The sequence below is a fragment of the Heteronotia binoei genome, chromosome 21 (assembly GCF_032191835.1).
Source record: "Heteronotia binoei isolate CCM8104 ecotype False Entrance Well chromosome 21, APGP_CSIRO_Hbin_v1, whole genome shotgun sequence".
NCBI classification, from domain to species: domain Eukaryota; kingdom Metazoa; phylum Chordata; class Lepidosauria; order Squamata; family Gekkonidae; genus Heteronotia; species Heteronotia binoei.
Window position 1 is genome coordinate 137,464,950 of NC_083243.1, and position 27,523 is coordinate 137,492,472.

General features: G+C 42.6%; 1 protein-coding gene across 2 annotated transcripts in view; it reads left to right on the top strand.

The window, feature by feature from the left end:
• The window catches only part of SPON1 (spondin 1), a 686,539-nt gene that overhangs the window by 273,182 nt on the left and 385,834 nt on the right, over window positions 1-27,523 (top strand). For both annotated transcript variants that reach the window (XM_060261720.1, XM_060261719.1), the window contains exon 6: window positions 22,196-22,344. In XM_060261720.1, coding sequence (XP_060117703.1) covers window positions 22,196-22,344 — 149 coding nt within the window. The remainder of the gene's footprint in view (window positions 1-22,195; window positions 22,345-27,523) is intronic.

The following is a 27,523-nucleotide window of genomic DNA, read 5'->3' on the forward strand; positions in this document are numbered from 1 at the left end:
AGGCTAATTGCCACTTTGGGGTCATGCAACAATTTTTCTTCTGGAAGTTTTTACCTGTTTGTACATCACTTCTTCTAAGCTTTTAAAAGTTCAGTCTGTCACACTAGGCACAGCAGGCACTCAAGAAATAAGATGCCACAACCCCCATGTGAGTTTGCAACACTAAATGCAAACCATGCAGTTGTTTGTTTTTTAAATCAAAGCCAAACTTACAATACTGAATCAACTATTTATTGTGCTTATTATATTTTTATAATTGTCCATTTGTACACAATGATTAATTAATATCAGTACAACATCAAAGATGCTTATAGAATATATGGCTATGAATTAAAGTTGCATTCAAGCTCTTTTAAAAATTAACAGTGACACAAAATTATGCGCAAAGAATGCTAAATACTAAAGCTTAAAGTGTGTCAGGATCAATTCACCAATTAAATAGTTGTCCAAGGGAAGGGCACATTTCCAAGGAATGCCAGATGCCCCCCTGAAATGGAACCTGTAAAAGTTTTAAACCAGACATGTGGAGCCACCCAGAACAGAATCCCCAAAACAGCAACCCAAGAAAAAGGGGGAATGTCTTCCCACCCACTGAAAACTCAGTACTATAGAGGGGCCCCTTACTCTTGCAGTCTGCTGAAATCACCACTGCAACAAAGATCCCTGGGGCACTATTGTGCTGTTCACAAAAAGCTAAGTTTAGCTACCAGCATAAATAAAGGAATCAGCTAGCTGTAAGGTTTTGCCGAGGTTCAGTCAAGAGACCTCTTGAGTAGGATCAAAAGAAGTTTAATGATGATACTTAAGCAAACAATAAATGGCAAGTGAGTCACCAGTCCAGGTCTTGCCAGGTCTGAAGTTTCCCATGTCCCACAGAACACTGAACATTCAGAAAGAAGGCTTATCAATGGTAAAAGCAGGAGATCTCCAGGCACCACCTGGTGTTACACAAATTGCCAGGGTCTGATTACAGACATGCTGGGCAATACACATGTACAAAAGTTTATTGTTTTATGTACAAGAGGTTGGCAACCCTAACCGGAACACACAGTTTTCCAATAGGAACTTCTCATCACATAGCTTCTTGAATTCAACTCAGTCATCATGTTTCCCAGCTAGCTGGGATATTACTGTCTGAACAACATGTCTGATGATAGATCACATTCTTTCACCAAAATGAATGAGATAAGATTACTACACATTTAGTAAAATGAAATGTAACGAAATGCAGAATAATAATTAAAAGGAGCTTACTATCATGTAAGAGCCCTGTGGTGCAGAGTGGTAAAGCTGCAGTACTGCAGTCAGAGCCCTCTGCTCACGACCTGAGTTCAATCCCAGCTGAAGCTGGTTCAAGTAGCCAGCTCCAAGTTGACTCAGCCTTCCATCCTTCCAAGGTCAGTAAAATGAGTACCCAGCTTGCTGGGGGGAAAGTGTAGATGACTGGGGAAGGCAATGGCAAACCACCCCGTAAAAAAAAAGTCTGCCGTGAAAACATGAAAGCAACGTCACCCCAGAGTCAGAAATGACTGGTGCTTGCACAGGGGGCCACCTTTACCTTTTTTAAAAAGGTATCTTTTTTTACTATCAGGTAAATATATGTATCAGCTGAGTGATAAAATGTAGAAAGAGTGGCTTTGGTCATGGAAGCTGTGTGTTGCAAAGATAGGATTTGGATTCACTTACAGGAAAATGAGTTTAAACACTTTTCAGACAGTAGTTTATGTAAGGACAATCATTATCTGGTAAACTTCCATCTGGAAAGTAGAATGGTATACAAACTGGCTACTTCACAGGATGAATGACACAACCATTTTAAAACACTTTGTAAAGTTAAAAGCTATCCGGGTGATAAATAATAATGCAGAGATCAAGATAATTTTTGCCCAGCTGTCAGGTAGTAAGAGAAGGATTACGTGTTATTAAACTTTATGACTGTAATATAAAATACACTGGAAAGTGCAACCATTTTTCTCAATATGCCTGCATTCCTATGCAACTTCATCTAATAAACATGAACATTTTTGAGCAGCAGCATCAAGAATTATTCTCATCCAGAAACTGGGTCCCCCCCCCCATCATTTTGACACTAATGGAGACAGCACTAACCCCTGAAAAGCAATCAACAGTAAGCTGTAAATTCCTGGAGGAACCGGAAAGCTCCCCCTCTTCTACATACATCGATTTGAAAAAATTATAATAATATGTCAAAACTTCTGTATATTATGCAGGGACTCTAGTTCAACTGACAGTGAAAGCATGTGCAATCCATGCACAGTGTACACTTCACTGTTCTTTATATGGGTACTGAAAAGTATCATGTTACATTGAGCACATATACAATTGAACATGGGACACAAACCCCACATTTACTCAGGTACTGGTCTTGGTTTCATTTGTCAAGTGAATGTGTGTTGATTCTATCTCGCAAACGGATGTATATTAGTACAAGTAGAATGCATGTGCTTTCATTGTAACTTGTGAACAGGGTGCCTGAAAGAACTAGATGAAATAAAACTGGACTGTGGAAAATTACTATGTGTTGGTCATCACTCCTGTAAATATTCTCCCAGCTAGATGGCTTCTATAAATCTACTCCTGCTTTCTTGCTTGTTTTTATTATTTATTTCAATTATTCTTAAACCATGGTTTCCACTGAATGGCTCTTGAGGCAGCTTACAATGTATAAAAACAGTTTTAAAATATCACAAATAATCAGAAAGCCCCTCAGAAGCAGCTCCAAAGCCTTCAAACAAGCTTTAGTGGATCCAGACCTTGAACAGTATAGGAACAACAGTAATATAAAATACTTTAGAGATGACTGTAAAAAAACTAGCCAGACAAATAAAACTCAACAAAACACTCTATGGTGCCATAGAGTTTTTAGCCAAATTGCTAGAGTATTCCCCACGCAACATGCCAAATGCAATGATGTCACTTCTGGGTGATGTCATCGTGCCATGCGCATGAAGTGCATGAGGATCATTCCCTATGTGGAGCCTGGTATAGGCAGTTTGATATGGGGGCAGGAAGTGACCAAGAAAAAATTCAGTTCCTAAATTGGGTTGAAGGCAGATTAGAATGGATTCAGCTTATTTGCCTCATACCGGAAAGTGTTAGCCAAATTGCCTTTTTGAATGAATTTGGGGAATTTTAGTTAGGTTGGTAAGATGACAAAAATAGCACAGGGTCAATAACATACATATGTATACTAGTGTCAGTATTTCCCAGGACACTTGAGCTCTGGGAGAGAGCGGGAAAGGAGGGCTGCTGCAAGGGTGAGTGTCTGGCTTTCAAAACAGCTGGGGGAAGTTGCTGAGAGTCTGAGTTTGTGTGGTTTGTGTGGTTTCCGGGGAACTGCTGTTTGTTTGTTTTGAGTGAGCTGTAGGTGATTGTTGCTGATTGTAGGTGATTATATATATCAAATATATATCAACATGTTGCTCATTGGGAGTGTCTGTGTTACCTGGGGAAGACTGAAGCCCCTCCCTCTTTGCAGTTATTAGGCTGCACCTTTCCAGAGGCAGACCAATAAGGTAAGTAGACTTTCCGGAAGGAGAGCCACATAAACACAAAATGTTTTAAAGGGGGAATTGTATACTTAAAAAGCTATTATGAAGACAGAATGCAAGCGGGGGTGGAGGGTGGGGACTTTCCAGTATTTTGCACTGAGTGTCACATGTACGACTATCTGCCCACTGGACAGAAGTCTTAGGTGTGTGCTCGATGCAAGGAGCTCCTGGTCCTCGAGGAACGAGTTTGAACCCTTGAGGCCGAGGTGGCTGACCTGGAGAAGCAGAGACAGTCAGTTAGGCACTCGGAGAAGACTCTTGGGGACTTGTTAGATGAGCCCCACTCCAAACATGGCAGCTCCGTTGCTGCTAGAGAGCATAAGGATTGAGAGGGAACAGGGCACTGTGCTGAGGATAAGGGGAATGTGCCCTCAGAAGGGACCCCTTCTTCAGTTGGTGAGCAGGTATCCTTTCACACCAAGGAACCATCCCTGGGCAGGGAGGAAGGGGGGGTCTTGGTAGTTGGTGATCCAATCCTTAGGAGTGTAGACAACTGGGTGGCAAAACTGCCTACTAACCGTGTGAGAACTTGCCTGCCTGGTGCGAAGGTAGCAGATATTATGCATGTTGTAGATAGGCTGATAGTGCTGGGGAGTGCAGTGGTCGTGGTGCATGTTGGCACCAATGATGTGGGAAAATGCAGTCGTGAGGTCCTGGAGGAAAAATTTAGGCTGCTAGGCAGCAGACTCAAGGCCAGTACCTACGAGGTAGCCTTCTCAGAAGTGCTGCCTGTTCCATGCACAGGGATGGGGAGACAGGCACAAATTAGAAGTCTCAATGTGTGGATGTGACAATGGTGTAGGGAGGAAGGGTTTAATTTTGTTAGGCACCACTTGTCCCCAGAAGGAACCAGGCTGCTGGCGCTTAAAATCAAAAAGGTGGTAGAGCAGTTTTTAAACTGAATCTTGGGGGAAAGCCGACAGGAGATGAAATATCTCTGGTTCAGGAGGACTCATCTCAAAGAGATGAAGGGTTAGCTGTAACTTTTCTACCGGGTGATGGATTAGAGTTTTCTACTGAGATGGTGACAAACAGTATGGACTGTCTGCCAAAGTATCATGGCAGCAGGAGGACGGTTGCGGGCCTAACTTGCCTGGGAAATTATAGATGTTTGTATACAAATGCTAGAAGTGTCCAAGGTAAAATTGGGGAGTTGGCATGCTTAGTGTTGGGGGAAAACAGACATTTTGGGTATTTCAGAAACTTGGTGGAATGAGGAGAATCAGTGGGACATGGTGATTCCTGGATATAAATTATATCGGAAGGATAGGGAGTGAAGGGTTGGAGGTGGGGTGGCTCTGTATATCAGAGAGGATATACAGTCCAGTAAGATTGAGAAGGTCAGAGAATTAGATTCCCTTCTAGAAATGCTTTGGGCCGAAATAGTGGGCCCAAAAGGAAATTTAACTATAGGAGTTTGTTATTGCCCCCCCCCCCCCAGATCAAAAGATAGAGGACGATTATAATATGATGGAAGAATTAAAAGATAGTGGCTAAATGTAAAAACTGTGTTATAATAGGTGATTTTAACTACCCGCAGATTGATTGGGTCAATATGTGTTCTGGTTGGGAGAAAGAGATTGAGTTTCTAGACACTCTCAATGACTATGCTATGGAGCAGATGGTCACAGAACCTACCAGGGGAGATGCGATCCTGGATTTGGTCCTAAGTAATGCCCAAGACCTGGTGAGAGATGTAAAAGTGATTGCACCGCTTGGGAGCAGTGACCATAATGTTATTGATTTCACCATTTGTATAAATAGGGAGTTGCCCCAAAAGACCAACACAACCACTTTTAACTTTAAAAGGGGTAAATTCTCTGTCATGAGGAGGCATGTGAAGAGGAAACTGAAAGGAAAGGTCAATAGGGTCAAAACCCTTGGGGAAGCTTGGAGGCTATTTAAAACTACAATCCTAGAAGCTCAGATAAAATACATACCACAAGTTAGGAAAGGCACAAATAGGTATAAGGAAAAGCCGGTATGGTTAACAAACAAAGTTACGGAAGCTGTAAAAGGTAAGAAGGATTCCTTTAAGTGATGGAAAGCTAGTCTAAGTAAGGTTAATAAAAGGAAACACAGGCTGTGGCAAATCAAATGCAAGACTGTGACCAGGCAGGCAAAAAGGGACTATGAGGAGCATATTGCAAAAAACATAAAAGACCAACAATAAAAATTTCTTCAAAAATATTAGAACCAGGAAACCAGCCAGGGAGGCAGTGGGGCCCTTGGATGACCAAAGGGTAAAAGGATTACTGAAGGAGGATAGGGAAATGGCTGAGAAGCTGAATACATTTTTTGCCACTGTCTTCACTGTGGAAGATGAGAAGTGTTTGCCCACTCCAGAACTGCTAATTTTGGAAGGGATGTTGAAGGACCTTAATCAGATTGAGGAGAAAAGAGAGGAGCTCCTACAACTGATGGACAAATCAAAAACTAATAAGTCACCAGGCCCGGATGGCATACATCCAAGTGTTCTGAAAGAACTCAAAGCTGAACTTGTGGATCTCCTGACAAAAATATGTAATCTTTCATTGAAATCTGCCTCCATTCCTGAGGACTGGAAGGTAGCTAATGTCACCCCCATCTTTAAAAAAGATTCCAGAGAAGATCCAGGAAATTACAGGCCAGTCAGTCTGTCTTTTAAACCAGGAAAGTTAGTGGAGACTGTTGTTAAAGAGAGAAGTAGTAGGCAAATTAATGAACAAAAATTGTTGAGGAAGACTCAGCATGGGCTCTGTAAGGGAAGATCTTGTCTCACTAACCTGTTAGAATTCTTTGAGGGGGTGAACAAACATATGGACAAAGTGGACCCAATAGATGTTGTTTACCTTGACTTCCAGAAAACTTTTGATAAATTTCCTCATCAAAATGCTCCTTAGTAAGCTCAAGAGTCATGGAGTAAAAGGACAAGTCCTCTTGTGGATCAAAAACTGGCTAATTAGTAGGAAGCAGAGAGTGAGTATAAATGCAGTTTTCACAGTGGAAGATGGTAAGCAGTGGGGTGCTGCAGGGCTCAGTACTGGGTTCCATGCTCTTTAACTTGTTCATTAATGATTTGGAGTTTTGAGTAAACAGTGAAGTGGCTAAGTTTGCAGATGACACTAAATTGTTCAGGGTGGTGAAAAGCAGAGAGGATTGTGAGGCACTCCAAAGGGATCTGTTGAGGCTGGGTGAGTGGGTGTCAATGTGGCAGATGAGGTTCAGTGTGGCCAAGTACAAAGTAATGCACAATGGGCCAAAAATCCTAGCTGTAAATATACGTTGATGGGTGTGGACTGGCAGAGACTGACTAAGAGAGAGATCTTGGATTCATGGTAGATAACTCACTGAAAATGTCAAGACAATGTGCGATTGCAATAAAAAAGGCCAACGCCGTGCTGGGAATTATTAGGAAGGGAATTGAAAACAAATCAGCCAGTAACCCAATGCCCCTGTATAAATCGGTGGTGCGGCCTCAATTGGAGTACTGTGTACTATTAGGGGTCCCAACTCCCCCGCCCTGGCGGGGGCCCCCCGATATAGAAGCCTCCTCCCCCGCCCTCCCAAAATTCGGAACCGGGGGGGAAATGGCGCCATTTTGGTGCCACTCGCTCTTGGGGCATTTGGAGGCAGGGCGGCCTTTTGCAAATCGCAATGGCAAAAAAAAAAAGTGCCAGGGAGGCCTTGCGAAGAACAACCCACCCCCGCCTGGCGCCCCTTTTGGAACAGCCTTGAGCCTTTCCGCTTCCTTACCTTCCCTTCCCTTCCCCGCTCTGCGATTCCTCTCCCCACCTTTAGAAAGAACTACAACTCCCAGCATGCCTAGCACGGCAGCTTTCCAGGCTTGTAGTTCTCTGGGCCGCTCACCTCCCATTGGCTTGTGGGGCTGAGCTCCGGACGGGGAGCTATGCTTCCCGCCATGCCCCGCAGCAGGACCCGGGCTTCTGTGAGTCGTCTTCGTTCCCACATGGGGAACAGCTGAGGGAGAAGCGGAAAATGGCTGCAGGCAGCGGGGCGGCTGATGCGGGGCGAAGGCGAGCGAGCTGGGAGGAGACGGCAGGTAAGAGAAACCCCCCCCCATCCAGTAGGGAAGGGGCAGTGGGGCTGGATCTCGCCCCCCAGTTGCAAAAGGGGAGAGAGAGAGGGAGGCGTGGGAATGCCAGAGGGTGAACGGGGATTGTGCATGTTGCTGCGCTTCTCCCGTGCCCTTGAGGGCGACGCGTGAAAAAAGCACGTAGGAAGAGTTCAGGGTCCCCAACGGCCCGCCCCAAGCCGGTACACCTGAGCGTGGAGGTGCTACTGCTGATTGGGTTGCCAATCCCCAGGTGTTTAATTATGCTTGTCACAGCCTTGATCTTGGCTCCACCCCTAATGTCTCCTGGCTCCACCCCCAAAGTCTCCTGGCTCAACCCCCAAAGTCCCCAGATATTTCTTGAATTGGACTTGGCAACCCTATGTACTATTCTGGTCACCACACCTCAAAAAAGATGATACAGCATTGGAAAAAATCCAGAAAAGGGTGACTTGAATGATTAAAGGTTTGGAACACTTTCCCTATGAAGAAAGGTTAAAACGCTTGGGGCTCTTTAGCTTGGAGAAATGTCGACTGTGGGGTGACATGATAGAGGTTTACAAGATTATGCATGGGATGGAAAAAGTAGAGAAAGAAGTACTTTTCTCCCTTTCTCACAATACAAGAACTCCTGGGCATTCAATGAAATTGCTGAGCAATCGGATTAGAATGGATAAAAGGAAGTACTTCTTCACCCAGAGGGTGATTAGCATGTGGAATTCATTGCCACAGGAGGTGGTGGTGGCTACAAGCTTAGCCAGCTTCAAGAGGGGAATGGATAAGCATATGCAACAGATGTCCATCAGTGGCTTTTAGCCAGAGCTTATTGTTGAAACTCTCTGTCTGGGGCAGTGATGGTTTGCATTCTTGTGCTTGTGGGGGGCACAGTGGAAGGGCTTCTAGCCCCACTGGTGGACCTCTTGATGGCACTTCGGCTTTTTGGCCACTGTGTGACACAAAGTGGTGGACTGGATTGGCCCTTGGCCTGATCCAACATGGCTTCTCTTATGTTCTTATGAGTCAATGAGAGGTATCTAAAGTAAATGATTTTTATTTAAGGAAATTCAAACATATAAGACTAAATCAAACATTCAACACATGCAGTACAGAACTAGGAATATATAGTTATAAAAAGGGATGGTTGCATTAGCAGGGGTATAGTTGGTGGGTAATATGTTACCTGTCTGACAAGAAGCAGAGATTCAGCAGTGAGATGGGATAAACAGAGACGACCAGTGTCACACGTGGTGATAGCCCAAACTGATCAGGGATGGGCGGACAAACATTACTGGGGGTGACTTCTCTAGCAATGTAGCAGTTGGGAAAGCCAGATCTGAATGGCAGAAGGGTCTGCCTTAAATAGCCAGATTTATAACCTGGAGCAGGATCCAGTGGAAGGATTACTTGGCTGGTTAATAGTTCTCAGGAAATCTTAACAACAACACCCAGAGAGTGATTAATGCATTTCTGAGTAAAAGCATATATTAAAGAGAACTGGAGTGGACAATTTAGAGTCAGATGTTTGTTATTGTGACACCTTTTAGGAAAATGTGGGAAAAACAAGAGAATCAGGAATAGGGGAGATAGGTGACAGGATCTGGCTGATGGTGAGCAATTGGTCCAACAACGTTCTATTGACAGAAGTGATTTTCTGAATAGGTGGTAGGACAATTCTTTTGTCCATCAGTAAGTATTGTAGCAATTATTTTGTCTTTGACTGAGCAGTCAACATCTGCATAACTAAAGCTGATGCGAGGACTCTGGAATGCAATATGTAGTGCAAACGCAGCTTCTTCACTACTGCTTACAAGAAAATATTGTGTCCTTTTGAAATGCTTCAGGGACATGGCTTCTGCTAAGGCTGCTGCTGTTCTTGCCTCCATGACGACATGGCTGCAGTCATCTGCAACAGGATGGCTGGGCAGCTGAGAGATGAAGCATGGTTTGAAGCCTTTGTGGCTCTGTGACCGCAAGTTACCCCCACAGTAAAGCATTTTCAAGAAAAGGGGTGCCTTGACCCTGACCTGGCTCAGTGCTGTGACAGTCCATGAGGGCCAAGTGTCCCTAGTGGGCTTGGGATAGATGCCAATCTTGTAGACTCACCAGAATCCATTCAAATCCCATGTGGGTGTCAGGGGTTTATTTCTAGAAATTGTGGCTGTCTGGCGACAAAAGCCTGGAAGATATACAAGATTGTAAGCCGCTCTGAGTCTCTGATTCAGAGAGAAGGGCGGGGTATAAATCTGCAGTCTTCTTCTTTATTTTATTTATAGTCTGCCTTTCTCACTGAGACTCAAAGTGGATTACAAGTGTTAAGCCAATAGGATTAGACATCTGATAAGCAATTTCAACAGGGCCAGAATTGCAGAAATTGGAAACAAAGCATAAAGTTTTAGATAAGATATATTAAACAATGCAGAAAATTGTATTACATAAGTTGAGAACAATGCAGTGACAAAAGGATGGTACCACAAACAGTTAACAATACTATACCCAGTAGTATAGTCCACAGTTCCTTTCCCTTTATGAAAGCTCCTTTCTGAAGCATTCTGTAATAACATAGCCCTAGGAGCTTTATAAAAATGTCATCCAGAACAATTGTTTTACATAGTTCATGAAACAACAGAAGAATGGGAGCTTTCTGGCCATTTCACAAGGTTGGGGCCACAATGCATATGTACCGGCAGCTGTTGATCTTGTGCATTTATAAGGTGGCTCTTATAGAAGGCCCTGCTCATATGATTGAAGCTGCTATAGTGGCATAGGAGGAGAGGAGGTACTGCAGACATGAGGATCCAGGGCCATGAAGAGTTTCATATATGATAGCTAGTTCATTGGATCTGTTTCCGATAGGCAGCTAATGGAGTGACTGCACAGTGGATATAATATGCATGCTCCTTTTAACTTAGAATTATAGAATCATAGAGTTGGAAGGGACCTCCAGGGTCATCTAGTCCAACCCCCTGCACAATGCAAGAAACTAACAAATACCTCCCCCTAAATTCACAGGATCCGCATTGCTGTCAAAAGGCCATCTAATCTCTGTTTAAAATCCTCTAAGGAAGGAGAGCCCATCACTTCCTGAGGAAGCCTGTTCCACTGAAGAACTGCTCTAACGGGCAGGAAGTTCTTCTTAATGTTGAACCGGAAACTGAACACAATATTCTAGGTAAGATGTAACCAGAGCAAAGTGTCACCATCACTCATATGATCTGGACACTATACTTCTGTTGATAGAGCCCACAATTTAATTTGCCTTTTTAGCCACCACATTGCAGTGCTGGCTCATGTTCAGTGTACAGTCTAGTAAGACCCCTAGATCCTTTTCACACAACTTCCCATAATAGCTCCACCTAAAAATAAGCCATAAAATCACAACATAAAACAGCATAAATGTTATTCAACCTCTACATGCACCCCCTTTCCTAGATTATCCGGAAGTATGGACTAGGGTGTCACCAATATGCAGATGACACCCAGCTCTATCTGCTGATGGATGGCTGCCTGGATTCGGCCACGGAGGAACTGAGTAGGGCATTGCAAGTTGTGGCTGTTTGGTTGCAACAGAGCTGGCTGAAATTGAATCCAATGGAGGTCCTGTGCCTAGGTTAAAGGGGGCTGGGATCAGAGATCAGGCTCCCATCCTTTGATGGGGCTCCATTGATGCCTATGTCAAAGGTGAAGAGCTTGGGGGTATTCCTGGATGCTTCTCTGACTATGGAGGCCCAGGTTACCTCCACTGCCAGATCGGCCTTTTTCCATCTGAGGCGGGTCATACAGTTGGTCCCATATCTCGCCCCCCACGACCTGGCCACTGCGACCCATGCAATGGTCACTTCCAGATTAGATTATTGTAAATCTCTCTACGTGGGGCTGCCCTTGACCCTCCTCTGGAAACTCCAGCTGGTGCAGAACGCTACTGCATGGATGTTGACATCGTTGCCTGTATGGGCACAGATCCATCCTGTGCTGCGTGAACTGCATTGGCTACCTATTGAGTACCGGATTCGGTTCAAGGTGTTGGTGCTTACATTTAAAGCCCTATACAGCCGGGACCAGCATACCTTGGGGACCACCTCTCCCTGTATGAGCCCCAGAGGTCTTTACAATCAGCGACCCAGCAACTTTTGGTAATACCTGGCCTCAGAGACGTCCATCTGGTCTCGATGAGGGCCAGGACCTTTTCAGAGATCTGGGCTCTGCGGGATTTGCTCCAGTTCCGCAGGGCCTATAAAACAATGCTCTTTTGTCAGGCTTTCAACTGAGGCAGTGAAGGTCACTTGTTACCAGCCTTCCCCCTTCATTCCATCCCAGTGCTGTGAGGCAGAACCTGCCATTTTAGTCATTCTGTAGTTTTAGATGTTATATATTTAAATTGGTCTTTTCTTGTTTTTCTTGTTGATTGTTTTTTTATGATGTAACCCGCCCTGAGCCTGTCCTATGGGAAAGGCAGGCTAAAAATCGAATAAAATAAAATAAATGAAATAAAAGAAAAATGATGTTTATAAAATAGTTCACATGCAGTAGTCCATGCCTATTATAAAGGTGTCTCTGAATGCCTTTGGTGTCTGCTTCTTATGATAATGAATCCACTTCTTTCTCTGTCTATTGACATCAGCAAGTATACTTCTGCAGTTTGTGTTCAGATCAAGTCATTTCCCATTTTACACTCTAGCAATCTGCTGGCCTATGTTCTCCAGTGGAACATGATGCCAAATGGGCTTGTCAGGGCAATTGTGGACATTGAGGAGTGATTGTGTCCACTACTGTACATCTCAGAGTTCGAAAAAGGACTTTGCCATATAGTTTATGCCTTGTTGGCTGGAAACTTCACAAGGGCCATCAAGAGTCCACCCAGATCTATCCACCTCTGGGGGTGGGGGGAGAACCATCTTAATAGTTTAATATGTCAATTAAAAAGCCACCTGGATCTTCCTGGTGGCTTCCCCCTGAATTGCATTCAGGTCACATATTTGCCGGCTGTCTGATCACACTGGCACAACTCATAAGCTGAAGAACAGTATGATCGCTCCAAGCCATTTCCGGGGTCATTGGGTTTTTTTCCCTAACCCTCCTCTGAGGAGTGCTTGTGTGCTTCTCTGCTTGAGCGCACACACTGAGGGACTTTTCTTTTATTTTTTAAGCAACCTTTTCTGCAACAGGTCCATGGTGGAGCCATGCTAGCTGTGTGAATGTGGCAATCACTGACTGCTGCCAGAATCCTGCTGCTTCAACAGGCGCTGTCTGATCCCTCTAGGCTTAACTGAAGCCCTCATTCAAGCCTAGACTTAACTGAAATGTTTTTTTTTTCCTGGACGAGAGAATATCAGGTCAATTTCCCAATGTGATAGCACCCCAGCAGTCTAAATCTCATCAGGTGATGGATGCAAAATATGTTGTGATGTCATTTATTTATTTCCAGATCGTATTTGAAAAGAAGAAGAATATAACACCCAGATTACATTATTCTGATGTTTCTAAGGAACCATTTTTCTGCCTGTAGAGGGTATATTTTTGAAAACAAAAAACCTGCAGGCTTTATTAGATTTCTATGGAAATAAAAAGCTTTAAAAGATCTCAGCTTTCCCTTTGGCCTGAGAACATTAATATTACTAGCTTATAAATAAGATACAAGCACTTAAACTAGCACTTGATGTCTTCCTCTAAGTTACTTACAAAGTTTTATTTACTAGTTTGTCAGCCAAAGTGCACTTTAATACAAATCTAATTTTTTAAGCTCTGCTCTTGTCAGTATCCAGAATATAGTTCTAAAATAAGACACACATGAGACTTTTAAATAATAAAATGCAGCCTTGAATGCAGCTGAATCATTTATTAGATGACACAGATGGCAGTTCGGGGTGTATCTTCAGTTTACGCTCTTGAAAATCTTCCCAATAGTGTATTTTGTCTTAGTTGCACAGGCACTGAGCTGCAAAACATTTTGCTTGCTTAAAGCTTTAATACTCCATAGCTACTGAAATCAGTGGAATTTATCATAAGCAGAACTGTGAAAGATCATGCCCAAATCTTAAGTATACTTAACAGGAAGTATATTGCACTGAACTCAGTGGGACTTGCTTAAGCACAATATATTTGGATTACAGTTATACCAGCAACATAGCGAATTTACTTCTCTTTCCCCCTTTTCATGAATTTTAAAATAACTTTGTAACTCAAGGCCTAATTAGACAAGATGTTGGAATATTTCCGACCAGACTTTCCTAATACCTATTAAATAAAAACAGAAGTCATATGGATTTGGACCACATGGCTTGGGGAAGAGTTTTTATACTTTTTATGCCAATCAAAACTGAAAACCCCCAGCACTAATTACCCAATCTAGGAATGCCACCCCCCGGTGGGAGTTGGGGATCCCCTGGTTTGAGAACCCTCGAAGTTTTTTAAGAATTGGGTGGGGGAAAAGGCAGTGGTCAGATGACATTCTAGGGTTTCCTCCCTCTTAGTCTCTATGGTGGCCATAGAGAGGAACAGTAGAACACCACAGCCACAGGAGGACTGGACTCCCTCACTGCCTTTCACATGTTTGGGATGGGTTCACCATAGCCTGTGCTTACTCAGCAGCACACTGATCCCCCAGCTTTTCAGTGATTTTCTATCTGAGAAGTGGGTAGCCCTGCCCACAGCTTCCTGCTCCCAGAAGCCCTCATTCAAGCCAGGATGAGCTGGGGATTGCTTGCTGATGCTCTCCTTGCTAAGAAGAAGTACTGCCACTGCTGCCTAGGCCATCTGGACTCGAGTTAGAGCCAACGGTGTAAGCCAAAATGCCCTCAAAAGGGGTTGGGGAATTGACAGGTGGGCAACTTTGGCTCAAAAGGACCTAGAATCTATGCATATAAGATTACACTTCCAGAAATTATTGCTAAATTTACCAAGGACACTAATTAAGTAAAACAATTATGCTTTTATTACAGAAACTTATAGAACACACATACAGGGTAATGGATACATATAACACACACAGAGAGACCTAATAAAATAGAGAGAAATGAACAGAGGTAACACAGGGATAGACAAACAGGGTGATAATTACCGATCGTAGTCTTCGAGGAAGGCTCCAATGGTGACAAACTAGGGTGATGGGGGAAGGGACCCTCAACTGATCAGGAATCAGGGATGTATCTAAACAGCAGGAATGGGGTACTGCTAGATGCACACCTGTGGGGAGCTGGGTCAGAGGTTATAAGGACTACCTTGAGCTCTTAGGGAATGGGAGGTGCAGGGGCGGATGACAGGTGGTGACCTCAGAAAAAGGGGAGGTTCCGCAATGACAATAAGGGCTGGACTTTTGCGGTGTCCAATGGCCAGTTTATTGGAGGCACTTGATTGGGTACCCATACCTGACCAATGAGCATACCTGGCCCTGGTTACCTGATTGGGCCTTCAGGTAACAATGGGAAAAGAGGGAGGCTCCAAGGTGACCATTAGGGAAAAGAATGAGTAAAATTATTGGGATGGAAGGGATTAACAAACTATCAAAATTTATCTAAAAGGTGACAATAGATGGCCAAATTGCTACCTAAGGTAACACCCAATCTATACAAAGAAGCTTGGCTCTAGGTGAAGATGTTCTTCCTCTTCTATATTTCCATACTAGCACCATCTATTGTCTTGGTTCCATTGCACAAAAGCTTAGGCAGTCTGGCAGGATCTATGCCTAAAATAAGCTTGATTGCCTTATGCATAGGTGACAGCTGTTGAGCCTCCCGCTTTGCTGTCATGGAGTCTGGCACTGCAGGAAGATAGTTGCTGATGATGTTAGCCTACCAACATGGATTTCGTGGTCAAGGATGGAAACCGTCTAACCGGACAGTTCCTGGCGGCGCAACTTCTTCCGCTGCAATGGCCAAGATGATGCGCGCACGGAGCGGCTGGAAACCCATCTGTCCTCCTGGTTAGCACTCTTCCAGAGATACCGAGTGCTGCTGCAACGTTGTGGCTGTTAGTACTCACATAAGTCCCTTACATTCTGGTAGACAAAACCCACGTTTTCCTGGCAGATGTGTGTGAGTTGAATCTCCAGGCACCCTGGCAACCAAACGGGTGACTATGATGTTCTGAAATTAGGGGTCTTTTTCTCACAATGGGGGTTGCTGTGTAGGTCTCTTGCTGGCCCCTCGCCACACTGCCCCCAGATAGGTCAGGTGGATTCCCTGTACTAGTGTGATGAGTGACTACTTGTGGTCATATTATCTAAGAAACACCACCAAAGTGCAGAAAAATCCCACAGCTGTCTTGGCCTCATCCTACCCACCTTTCTTTTGCAGAAACTCATGCAGAAGAGAACAGCCCCAGCTTTCCTTCTGAGCTGCCCTCCTCCCCAGTGTCCATGTAAGGATAGATTGCTACACACTCACATCTGCAGGCACAGTCAGCTCCCACCTCCCAACTCAGCTGCCACACAGCATCAATTCGCCACTTGTGATTAGCAAAACCAAAGCCTCTTCCACTTTTCTCTGCCAAGCTTTAGGGGGATATAAGGTTTTTCATCAAAAGAGCCCTGTGGCACAGAATGGTAAGCCACAGTATTACAGTCCAAGCTCTGCTCACAACCTGAGTTCTATCCCAGTGGAAGCTGGGTTCAGGTAGCCAGCTCAAGGTTGACTCAGCCTTCCATCCTTCCGAGGTCAGTGAAATGAGTACCCAGCTTTGCTGGGGGTAAAGTGTAGATGACTAGGGAAGGCAATGGCAAACCACCCTGTAAAAAGGTCTGCTGTGAAAAAGTCAAGATGTGACATCACCTCCAAGTCAGAAACAACTGGTGCTTGCACAGGGGACTACCTTTACCTTTTTACCTTTAAGGGTTTTCATGCTGCCAGCTCCTGTAGCTTTCCTCCCCTTCAGAGAACCCCTCCTGCAAGCCAAGCATCTTTGTCCTTTTGCCAGGAATTGTTTTGCCCAATAAGTTTGCTCAAATTTGCTCCTTTATCCTGTCCCTTCTTTCTGCTACTGAGTGTGCAGGGGATGAAAAGATGATAGCACAGTAGACATGGGGGGAGGAGAAATCCCTTTGGCATGCTTCTCTTTGTGTGAACAAGTTCTATTTGAGTCCAGTAACATCTTGTTGTTGTTTAGAAACCAGCAAGAGTTTCAGGGTATAGCTATTGAGAGTCAAAGCTATGCATGGTACCTTAGCACAAGGCTGTCCTCAGCTTGGTGGAACGCTCTGCCAGAAGACATCAGGGCCCTGCGAGATCTTCTGCAGTTCTGCAGGGCCCGTAAGGCAGAGATGTTCCACTAAGCCTTTGCATAAGGACAGCAACAGTTGCCATGCTGGCACCTTTTTCTCCCCACCCCCTTTTGGGGGGATCCCCCCACCCCTGATGTGATGTAATGACTGAATAATAGCACTTTAAAGACACCATCGGGCTTTGTAATCTTTTTTTTTAATATAACTGATTTTATTGATATTAATATATGCATTTATTTTAATGTTGTGCATTGCCCAGAACCTGGCACTAGCTGGGATGGGGCAATTCATCAACTTTAATATATATATTATATATATATAAATAAATATATATATAAATAAATAACAACAACATCCCTCCCACCTTTCAGATTAAAAGGGCTCCAAGATCAGCATCAGGCAGTTCCATGTGTTCACTTTAACCCTGATCACAAACTATATGCTGGGGTTACATAATGATATCACCAATTAGCTATTTGGGGAGAAGGTGGGGAGTTTTCCTCAAACTGTTTTCCTCAAACAGCCACTGCTTTTTTATTGATTGGGGGATGGGCACTTGGCAGGCTCTGAAACTGCATCCAGGGAATTCCCCCACCCCTTCTGCACAATTTGTGCTTTTGCAACCTGCCAGTGATATATGTGCAGAAGGCGTCTTTCTGGATTTCATATAAATAAGAAAACTGTTCATGCAGCCTGGAGATTACTTGAATTAAAGAGCCTCCCCTTTTGAACTAGTGCTTTCGGAATGTGTGTGTGTGTGAGAGAGAGAAAGAGAGTGAGGGAACCAGTGCATGCAACATCAGGCCTTGAATTCAGCAGGAGCTCACAGGAGTGCAGCTCCTGAACCTTTCTGTTTTTTGTTTTAAGAGTTTTCTTTATTAGACCCCCAAGTGTAATCCCATATACAAAATAAGGACATAGCAAAATACAACAATATAGGAATCACTATAATACATACATCCTTCATCCTCAAGGAGGTTGTTTGTGGATTGATCCAATACTTAGAAAGAAAAAAAAAAGACTGGTATTTACTTTAAATTATATTATAACAATAGTGTAAATAAAACATTATAAATCATATAACCTTATTTTCTATATAATTCTTTTAGCTTTTTTCCCCAAACCATTTATAAATTTTTTTCCCATTTTCTACTAGCTTCGCTTTTAGACTCTCCTCTTAATAAATTGGAGAGTATATCCATTTCGGCGGCTTGGAAAATTTTATCAACCACCTCGCTTATTTCAGCTCCTGAAACTTTCTGATGGCCCCCCTCCTCCTCCCCACCTACCTTGTCCATTGAATAGTAAGTGCAGCTGCATAACAATCCCTGGATTAGGAAGGCGGGCAGCCAGCAGACCACCAGAAACCTTGCCATATCACCAGCAGCCCTCATTAACTTCTGGAGAAGCCCACACCACCCTTTCTCCACTTCTTATGTGATTTTGGGTGGCAGGTGGCTTGCTGGCCTTTTGACTGTGGGGGGGACGCAGCCAAGGAGAGCCCCAGGTGAGTGAGGCCTGCTTGGGATGACTGGCTCTCTAGCCAGCCTAAGCAGGCCTTGCTCACCTGCAGCTCTTCTGTCTTGCGTCAGGTTGCTTTCGGCTGGTGTGTGCTTGTGGGGGTGGCATATGCTAATGAGTTATGCTAATGAGCTCAACCACCTATTTTTCTACAAAACGACCCCTGTGTAACAGTGATGGAATAAAAATATAAAAATTGAAGGGCCCAATAAGAATGATATTTAGGTGGGTGGTTTTACCACTGAAGGATTAGTTTAGTTTATATTTTTTTATAGTTTTAATTTGTGATTTTTTAAATTCTTTTTGTTAGCTGTCTTGTGCATGAGTCTGGCAAGGCTGCATACAAATATTTTAAATAAGTTTATGTTCTAAACCAATTAACAATAAATACTCTATTTTCTTAAACTCAAGTTTAAAGTTTGTGTGGTTTAAGATGTAGCTCCCTTTTAACATATCTGTGTAGTATATGATCAGAAATAGTTTTTAAAAAATTATAAGACTCAGAGAGAATTTAGCCATCATTTAACTTAGAGTTTATACCTGATTTTTTTCAAAGCGTGAGAATATTTCTATTCCTGTTACTGAGCTGGCATTTCTAAAGTTGGAGAGAGGTAATCTTGCTCTTGTGGAAGGCATTTTAAGAAGTGAAATGGCAGCCTGTTTACACAAATTTTTTGTACTGCAAATTAAATCAATGTGTACATTAAATGCATTAAATGCATCGTTCAGTTTCTTATGGACAGAAGGGGGAAAATCTCTGTGTTGATTTCACATTGAGATTTTATTGTTGAATAATCCAGCCATATGCATACATAATATATTGGAAGCTCAGTAAATTCAGTGAAAGCATTAAGAAAGTGAGCTGGATTAATTTTGCTATGTAGTAGCTGTTCTGTTTTCCATTGTGATTGCAAAGATCTTATTTCATTGTGGACAAAAAAAGGAAAATCATGACTGTACTAATTAATGTATCCTAAAGTCTATTATGTGGAATGGTGGGATACAAAACTTTTTTTTTAATTTTCATTTCTTTACATTGTAATTGTAAATGGTTTTATAAATGCAAATTGACAAATATAATTGTAAATATTAATTCCAGTACTCTGTTTCTCTTGAATTTTAAGTTGAGTGTGTTGCTAAGCATTAGAGATGAAAACAATAGCATTTATTAGGCAAACAACCAAGATATTTACAGTAAACTCCTCTACAAAGTTACTCTATTGTAAGCCCACTGCAATCATTTGGCTCAGTCTGGAATAAATTCATCATGGTATTGCTCTGTATATGTTGGAAGTGCAGAAGAATATTGTTTGTAGTACTTTGAAGTATGTTACTGCTCATACTGGTAAAATGTACTTGGCATTTAAAGAAAGATGTCAGAGACTTGGAGGAAATGACATCACAGGAAGAGGTGGAGTTTGTTGCAGTGTGCTAAAAGTGACATTATCATAAGGGATGGACAAAAGAAGCAGTGTGGCCTCATTCTAAGGCTGCCTGCTCTTGCAGAGAGGCAACCTCGGAGTGAGACCACAAAGCCTCTTTCATCTGCCTGGATCCCAGGTGGGCGGAAGGGGCAGCACTGCACCTACCCCTCATTTATAGACCCTCACCAATCAGCTGATTAATGAGAGTCTTTAAATGAGAGGGGGAGACAGATTGGCCACTTCTTCCACTTGACCACCTAGCAGGGAGGCGGTAGAAGCAGCCTCAGTCTCCCTCCCATCTAAAGATCCGGGGGGGGGGGCGGGTGCAGGGATGGGGCAGGGGGGCATCCTGGGACAGCAAAAAAATTGTCTTCAAAGAAACTGGTCCCTGGTGCCAAAAAGGTTGGGAACAACTGAGTTAACTAGTTTATAAATGGCTAATCTATATAAATAAAACATCCCTGTACTAATGTGAGTCCTAACTGGCAACCTACCACATCTACCAGTGTTTTAGGTAAACCCACCCTGCTTGCACATTTGGCTAATGCTGTTATTAGCTTTGCTCATCTGCACCTGCATATGAAAACAATTCCAAGAATTGTTAACCCTTATCAATCTCCCCAGACGTGCTGTTTTTTGAGGTAGAAACACCAAATTTCAGCACAGAATCTGGTGCCTCTTCTCAAAACACTTCACAAGTTTCAAAAAAATTGGACTGGGGGGGCAATTTTATGAGCCCCCAAAGAAGGTGTCCCTATTCGCCATTATTTCCTATGGAAGGAAGGCATTTAAAAGGAGCATGGTTCCTTTAAATGTGATGGCCAGAACTCCCTCTGGAGTTCAATTGTTCTTGCCACACCCTTGCTCCTGTCTCCACCCCCAAAGTCCCCAGATAGTTCTTGAATTGGACTTGGCAACCCTAAATGTGAAGCAGGTAAAAAAGATATCTTCTCAGTCTGTCTGAAAGATGCCCTCAGAATTCCTACTTGGCTCCCAAAATGTGATCAGGTACTCCCACATTATTCACACAGAGGGTGGCTAAGCAAACCGGCATAAAAAGTCTACTTCAGATAGTGTTGCTGTGATGTCTGAAATCCACTCTTGAGGATTGGGACTGCATGGGATGAGACATTGGGGGGGGGGGGCGCTACAGTAGAAGACAACAGGAACCTACATGAAGTGATTTTATAAAACGTTGAGCATGTGACCTTTGAATGAGACAATAGCATGGATCCAACATTCCTCCAAGGACCTTTATCCAGCCTAAGGAGCCACTTAAATTGTGGGAAATCTCCTCAGGCTAGTGGATGGTGTTAGACTTTGCTCAGTGGAGTAATAGAATTAGGATTGCCAATCTCCAGTTGGGGTGAGGGATCCTCAGGTTTGAAGCTTCTCCCCCACTTCAGAGCTATTTGAAAGCAGAGGAAATTGCTTTGGGGCACTCCTCTCTGCACTGGAAATTGCCCACCCAACAGACAAGAAACAGGACATAAACGCAACATGCCTACATAACTAGGAAGTGCCGTAGGCATGTCAGTGATGTCAGGCACAATGCTTTGGTTTTGGAGCAAAATTCTATGTTAGAATTAGCTTCAGATCATAGAGTTTTGCCCCAAACTCAGAGTGTTTCCCCACCATGTCACTGTAAGATGTAAGCACATTGTGTTTATTTCCTGCTCCCTCCTTACACCCAGATAGATAAGCCCCATCTTCCGCCTGCTGATCCGACCAACCTGGCAATGCTACAGAGAATGGAGCAGGAGTCACCTCACTGCTGTGAATAGGAACTGGGAATAACTAATGTGCTTGACAAGATATGCCTCGTGGATGTCTAAAAAGACCTAAGAATGCAAATTAGACATTAGAAGAGAAGATGCTCTGTCATCAGTAGGAAAGTATGTCAGCGGCAAGGTTCTGTGGCAATATACTACACAGTGTTTCATAAATTGATATCACTCCATTCTTACCTACGTTGCCTCTTAGTTTCTTTTTGAGCCCAATTCAAGGTGCTGATATTGTCAACCTACTCCCATATGAACTTACCTGACCACTGTGATCATCAGAGGCCCTGCTTAATGTGGCCTGATATTTTAGGATAGATGGGTAGCAGTTCAGGAAAGATCATGCTCAGTCATGGCTTCAAAATTATGGCATTCCTTCCCAAGGGAGATTCATCTGCCCCCCTGTATCAGTGTCTTCCAAAAGTGTGTGGCACTCCCACACTGACTTTCCTTCCCATTTATGTAGGGTTTTAAATATTTAATTGTTGTGTGTGCATGCATACATGTATATATATATAAAGCTTGTTTTAATGTTTTAATTGGTCACTGTCTTGGGCACCTGTGTTGTGTGGAAAGGTGGCATTAAAATGTTTTAAATAAAACAGATAGATGATACTTTTTTTTTTTTAAAGGACGAGCCAACCATTGGTCTGCAATCATTGGTGGATCACATTCAAAGAACTACGTACTCTGGGAATATGGAGGTTATGCAAGTGAAGGAGTCAAGCAGGTAGCTGAGCTGGGATCTCCTGTAAAAATGGAAGAAGAAATTCGACAACAGGTAACAGAAACCTAACATTATAATCCATAAATGCAAGTGGAAGCCTATAGTATGTTCTAGAATTATTTCCCATGTCCATTCTAATATATGTTAATGTAATTATAGAGTTTTAATGGATAATGATTTTAAAATTTAGTCCTGTAATTAAATATTCAGTAAGACCATGTTTTAACTTATGCCCTTGTTAATGAAGGTTTGAACCATAGACTTTCTGTAGCTTTAACTTAAGACCATACTGTACTCGGTGCACAGAATGCATTTTTCTCAAATCAACATGAATTTAATGTGTAGATTTTCTGCAGCATCTGCAAAATGTACAAGCAACTGATGTGGCACGTGAGTTGCTGCACTTTACAACTTCACAGATTAAAGAGGAGACAAGTTCATATTTTCAAACCCAAGGTGTAATGCTGAATGATGTTTAGTGTTACCCAAAGCAGGCAGTCTTGACTTAGTTTGGGAAAATTACCTTGGAAATGGAGTGAGAGGCGAGTAACTGAGATCTCCACCTATGTATATGAGGATTTGTTCCTATGAAAACTCTCAAAAATAACCAGGCAGTTGTTCAACTGGTAAGGTTTTATTAAGACTAGGATAAAACAAAAATGCACAACATAAACACATTCAAGAGCCAACTAAGAAAGGCAAGAAGGGAAGGGGAGATGCTTTTAGGGAAGGGTGATATTTACCAATCCTGAAGAGGTCCGTGGAAGCAGGAAGTCAAAGAAGGAAACAGCCAGCATTTGGGGAGGTGAGAGAGACAGGATCCACACACGTGGGGTGCTTAGTGGATCCAAGGACACTGTTAGGGCAGCTATTTGACATGTTTATAGGGCAAAACATATTCTGAGGCAGGTTGACTCACTGTCAGAGGAGAATGAACCTATGGTTCTACTGGCGGTAGACAAAGCAAAACATATTCTGAGGCAGGTTGACTCACTGTCAGAGGAGAATGACTCTATGGTTCTACTGGCAGTAGACAAAGAGGAAGGAGAGGTTTGATGGTCCTAAAGCACCAGACAGGAAGGCTAAGTGGGTAGGTGAATAGACTTACATATTGATTAATTGCTGCTTAATAGGTGAAGGGGGTGTTGATGGGAATATACTGAGTAAATCAGTAGGTCCTGGGTGACTCATTCCCTGCATCTCTCCAGGGAAAAGAGGGGATAGTAGCCAGCCAACTGCTCTGACTTACACCTTGAAAGCTGGTTTTCTTAGGTTTCTACCTGATTGGCATCCATTTTGGTCCAAGCAGTGCCCTGCGCTTAGAGTTTAAGGGTGTTATTAAGAGGAATGTTTCTGGCTCTTTTAGCTCTAAACTGTCCTTCAATGGGAGGAGAGGTCTGGCTGCTAACATCAAGAGCAGGTATCAGTTACATCTAGGCCTATACAACTGAGGGCCTAAACCTTTATCTTGCAATTCTCTTATAGGTAGAGTCACTAGCTCTGGATTGGGAAATATCTGGAAATTTTGTAGGTGGAGCCCAGGGAGGGGCAGAACCTCAATATAGTATAATGCAATAGAGTCCATCCTGCAAAGCAGCCATTTTCACCAGGAGAACTGATCTCTGTCACTTGGTGGTTGATAGTAATAGTAGGCAATCTTCAGGTATCACCTGGAAACTGGCAACCCTACTTATAATTAATGTATTAGACTATTCTGTCCATTTATAGCTGTCTCATGGAGAAAGCAGAACTGGTATTTCTTTGTGATGACTTTTTCTGCATTCTGACTTACACTGCAATCTTAAGTAGTATTTTACCCTCTTAACTCCACAGAGGAAGGCAGTAGCTCTGAGATATTGTTAGTCTCCCCTTTTGTACTGTATCTACACAAAAGACACCCAGGTCCTTCTGTTTTGTAGGATGTGTCGTGTCACCTCAGGATGTGGACACCAAGCTTGGTTTAGTTTATGATCAACATGTCCACTTGATCTTTATACATCATGACTTGTGATTTTAAAACGTTTGGAAATGTTAATTCTAAATAAAACAAGTTTTCTAATGGAGGCATGAGTTCTTTCTTATGTGAAAAAGCAATGGCTATATCTGTAATGGTATAGATTCCTGTTCAGTAAGATGAATAAGGTCATTTCCATCTAGTTTGGTATTCTGGTTTCAAGTTTTAAAAAATTCCAAACCCTTTTTGGAACAGTCAGCAAAGAAGATTTGCTTCTTTGCAAATCCAGCAAGGGGAGGCAGTCTTGGAGCAAGGCCACAATACCTCTTTCATCCACCCAGGTCCCAGATGGGTGGCGGTAGGGCAGCACCTCTGCCTCACTCAATGGACTGATTGCTAGCAAGTCACAGACTGGTACCGGTGGTTGGGGAACCCTGATTTAGGGTATGGTTTGTTTGTCCGCCTCTCTCTTAAGCATCGCAAGACTGTTTTGTATTGGAGTTGCATTTGTATTGGAAGCCAACAGAGTGTCAGTTCATTCATGTATTAAGTTAGTACTCTTGTTTGTGTGGGGAATAGTAGGAGTGTACCCCTGCCCTCCCCCACATACATAATGTAATGAGGACTGCAGCTGCACCTATTAATTTTCATGTGAACCTTCTCTATCAGTAGAGGAATGAGAAAGAGCGCAGATTGTGTTTATACCACATGAGACAAAAATCAGTAAAGAAAGCTACCTTCGGAATGACTTTGCAATTTTTTGTCAGAATAAATGAAGATGTTAAGCGGAAAAAAAATCATTCAGTGGACCATAAAAAAGTTTTTAAAAATTGTAACAGAGGAATGGTAGAACAGAGAGATTCAAATAGCAATTGAAGACAACGCTTACCCCATCTCCAGGGCTAAATTCTAGTATTTGATATGCATACATGGGTCTTGTTATCTCCAAGCAAAGTTCTGTCTATGATTCCAGCAGCAGAATTTTGTAGCCAAGAATATTCCCTTAGGCTATACTAAGGTTTTGTGCTAAATGCATCCTGAGCTAATACTTTAAGGCATGAATTTAAATAGAGGCTCGTTTTCACATATCAAATGTGAAATGAATGAATAATTGAATTCTCTGGTTTTACCCGTCTGCTTAGCTAAGCAGAAAAAGCTCGTATGCCCAAAAGATAAAGTTGGCCATTACAATGAGATACTGTATGACTTGTGCAAATTATTTAACTTCTTATAGTTGTATAACAAGTGCTAGAACTAGGCATTGCAGATTATTGTGTCGTTACCATCAAAAACAGCAGCCCTGCATTGTCTTTTTCATTCTCTTCTGATATGGTCTAGAAATACCAAATGTGATGACATCATGTTCAGAGTTTATCTACCTCTCATTCCCTTCATTGGCTGTCACTTGCAGAACTTGTGAATGATATCATGCAAGTCAGCGTGTTAAATTCAAAAGCGTTCTTGTTAATTTCAGCTCCACCACCCAACAGCAACAAAGCTGGAGGCAGAGGAAACTTGTGCTGGTTAAGAGCTGATAATGCTGTGGTCAGAGACCTGGTCCACCAGCCACTGCAAATAATGAGACTATTATGTCCTATTGGAGGTCAGGGATGCCTATACAAAGAAATGATCTCATTGGCAGGCAAGCCCTTGTGATTCCAGGAGGTTTCACAGACCAGCCAAGACTTGTGGAAGTACAAGAGACTGCTCAGGGATCTGGCGGGATAGCAAAACCTCATGGGAATGCAAAATAACTCTCAGCAAAAAAGAAAGATCCCACCATATCAAAGTTGTATAGCACCACAAAATGTTTTAAATTGCATTTTATTGGTTTTAAATTGTTTTATAGAACTGATTGTTAGCCGCCCTGAGTCTGCTTGCAGAGAGGGCGGGATAGAAATTGAACGTAATAAATAAAATAATAATAATAATAATAATAATAATAATAATAATAATAATAATAATAAAATACTAGCACAAATCAGACAAGCATGTAGCCTTGCATGAGTGCAGGAACCTGCCTATCAACCCAGCCAACCACCTGCCATTTTCTAATGCTGGCAGGTAAGACTCCTTTCTCCCATCTATTAGCTGTTAGCTGATAGGGTATGGACAAATATCAGGTCTATTACAAACAACAGAGCCATTATTTTCCATAGGCTGTAGAGAGGCCAGATCTACCCAAGGGAAACTCATTATTTCCTGTGACAACAGACCTGGCCTCCCATCTACCCAAGTGTCAGCTGTAAAGTTCCACTTTTAATCCACTTTTAGAATTTAAAGGGACAGAAATGTGGCCAAACAGTTGGTTAACTGGCCAGCTTCCTCTGTCTCCCTCTGCACTCTTATGTGACTCCAAAAACTGAAATACTTCTGAAATTTTGGGAGATAAATTTTTGCTACTCCTAGAATTTTGGAAGTGTTTGGAGTCATTTCAGATTATCCTCCATCTAACACAAAACAGCTAATTTTGGGTTCAGGTTCTGCACAAGTATATCCAAATGCACACCCCTAATATTATGTCACATCCTTTGTCCTATTGTTATTATGCTCTCTTTTTCCTCTCTTTGAACTCAATATGGTTCCCAGGCAGTCTTATCTTAATAGATTTTTTTTACTGTGTGTGCAGGTGTGTCAAGTGCTGTTAAATTGCTTCCAATTTATGGCGACCCATTGCATTAATGACATCTAAAATGTACTATCGTTAGCAGCCTTGCTTAGGTCTTACAGACCAAGAGCTGTGACTTCCTTTACTGAGCCAATCTATCTCATGTGAGGTCTTCCTCTTCTCCTGCTGCCTTCAACTTTTCCTAGCATTCTTGTATTTTCCAATGACTCTTCTCTTCCCATAATATGACCAAAGTACAATATCCCCATTTAGTCATTTTAGCTTCTAGGGAGAGAGAGTTCAGGCTTGATTTGATCTAGAACTAACTTATCTGACTTTTTGGCAGCAGTCATTTATCCTCAGTAATGTATAGTTCTGGCTTTAGAACTCACATTGAAAAGAGTGAAAAATATAAATTCCCTCCCCTTATATATATCTGATTGTCCAACTTTTTTACTTCTTAAAACATTGTGAGCTACTGGCACTAAAGTTGTGAGTGATTTGGCTGCTGCATAACTTAGTTTGCTCAGGGGCCATCCTTCCTGAGCTAAGACAAAAATGTGCGAGCTAGAAGCTAAAAAACTGTGATCTAGCTCACACTAATTCAGCTTAGAGGGAACATTGGTCAGAACACTACACAGTTTCACATTATCATTACACAGAGCATATTG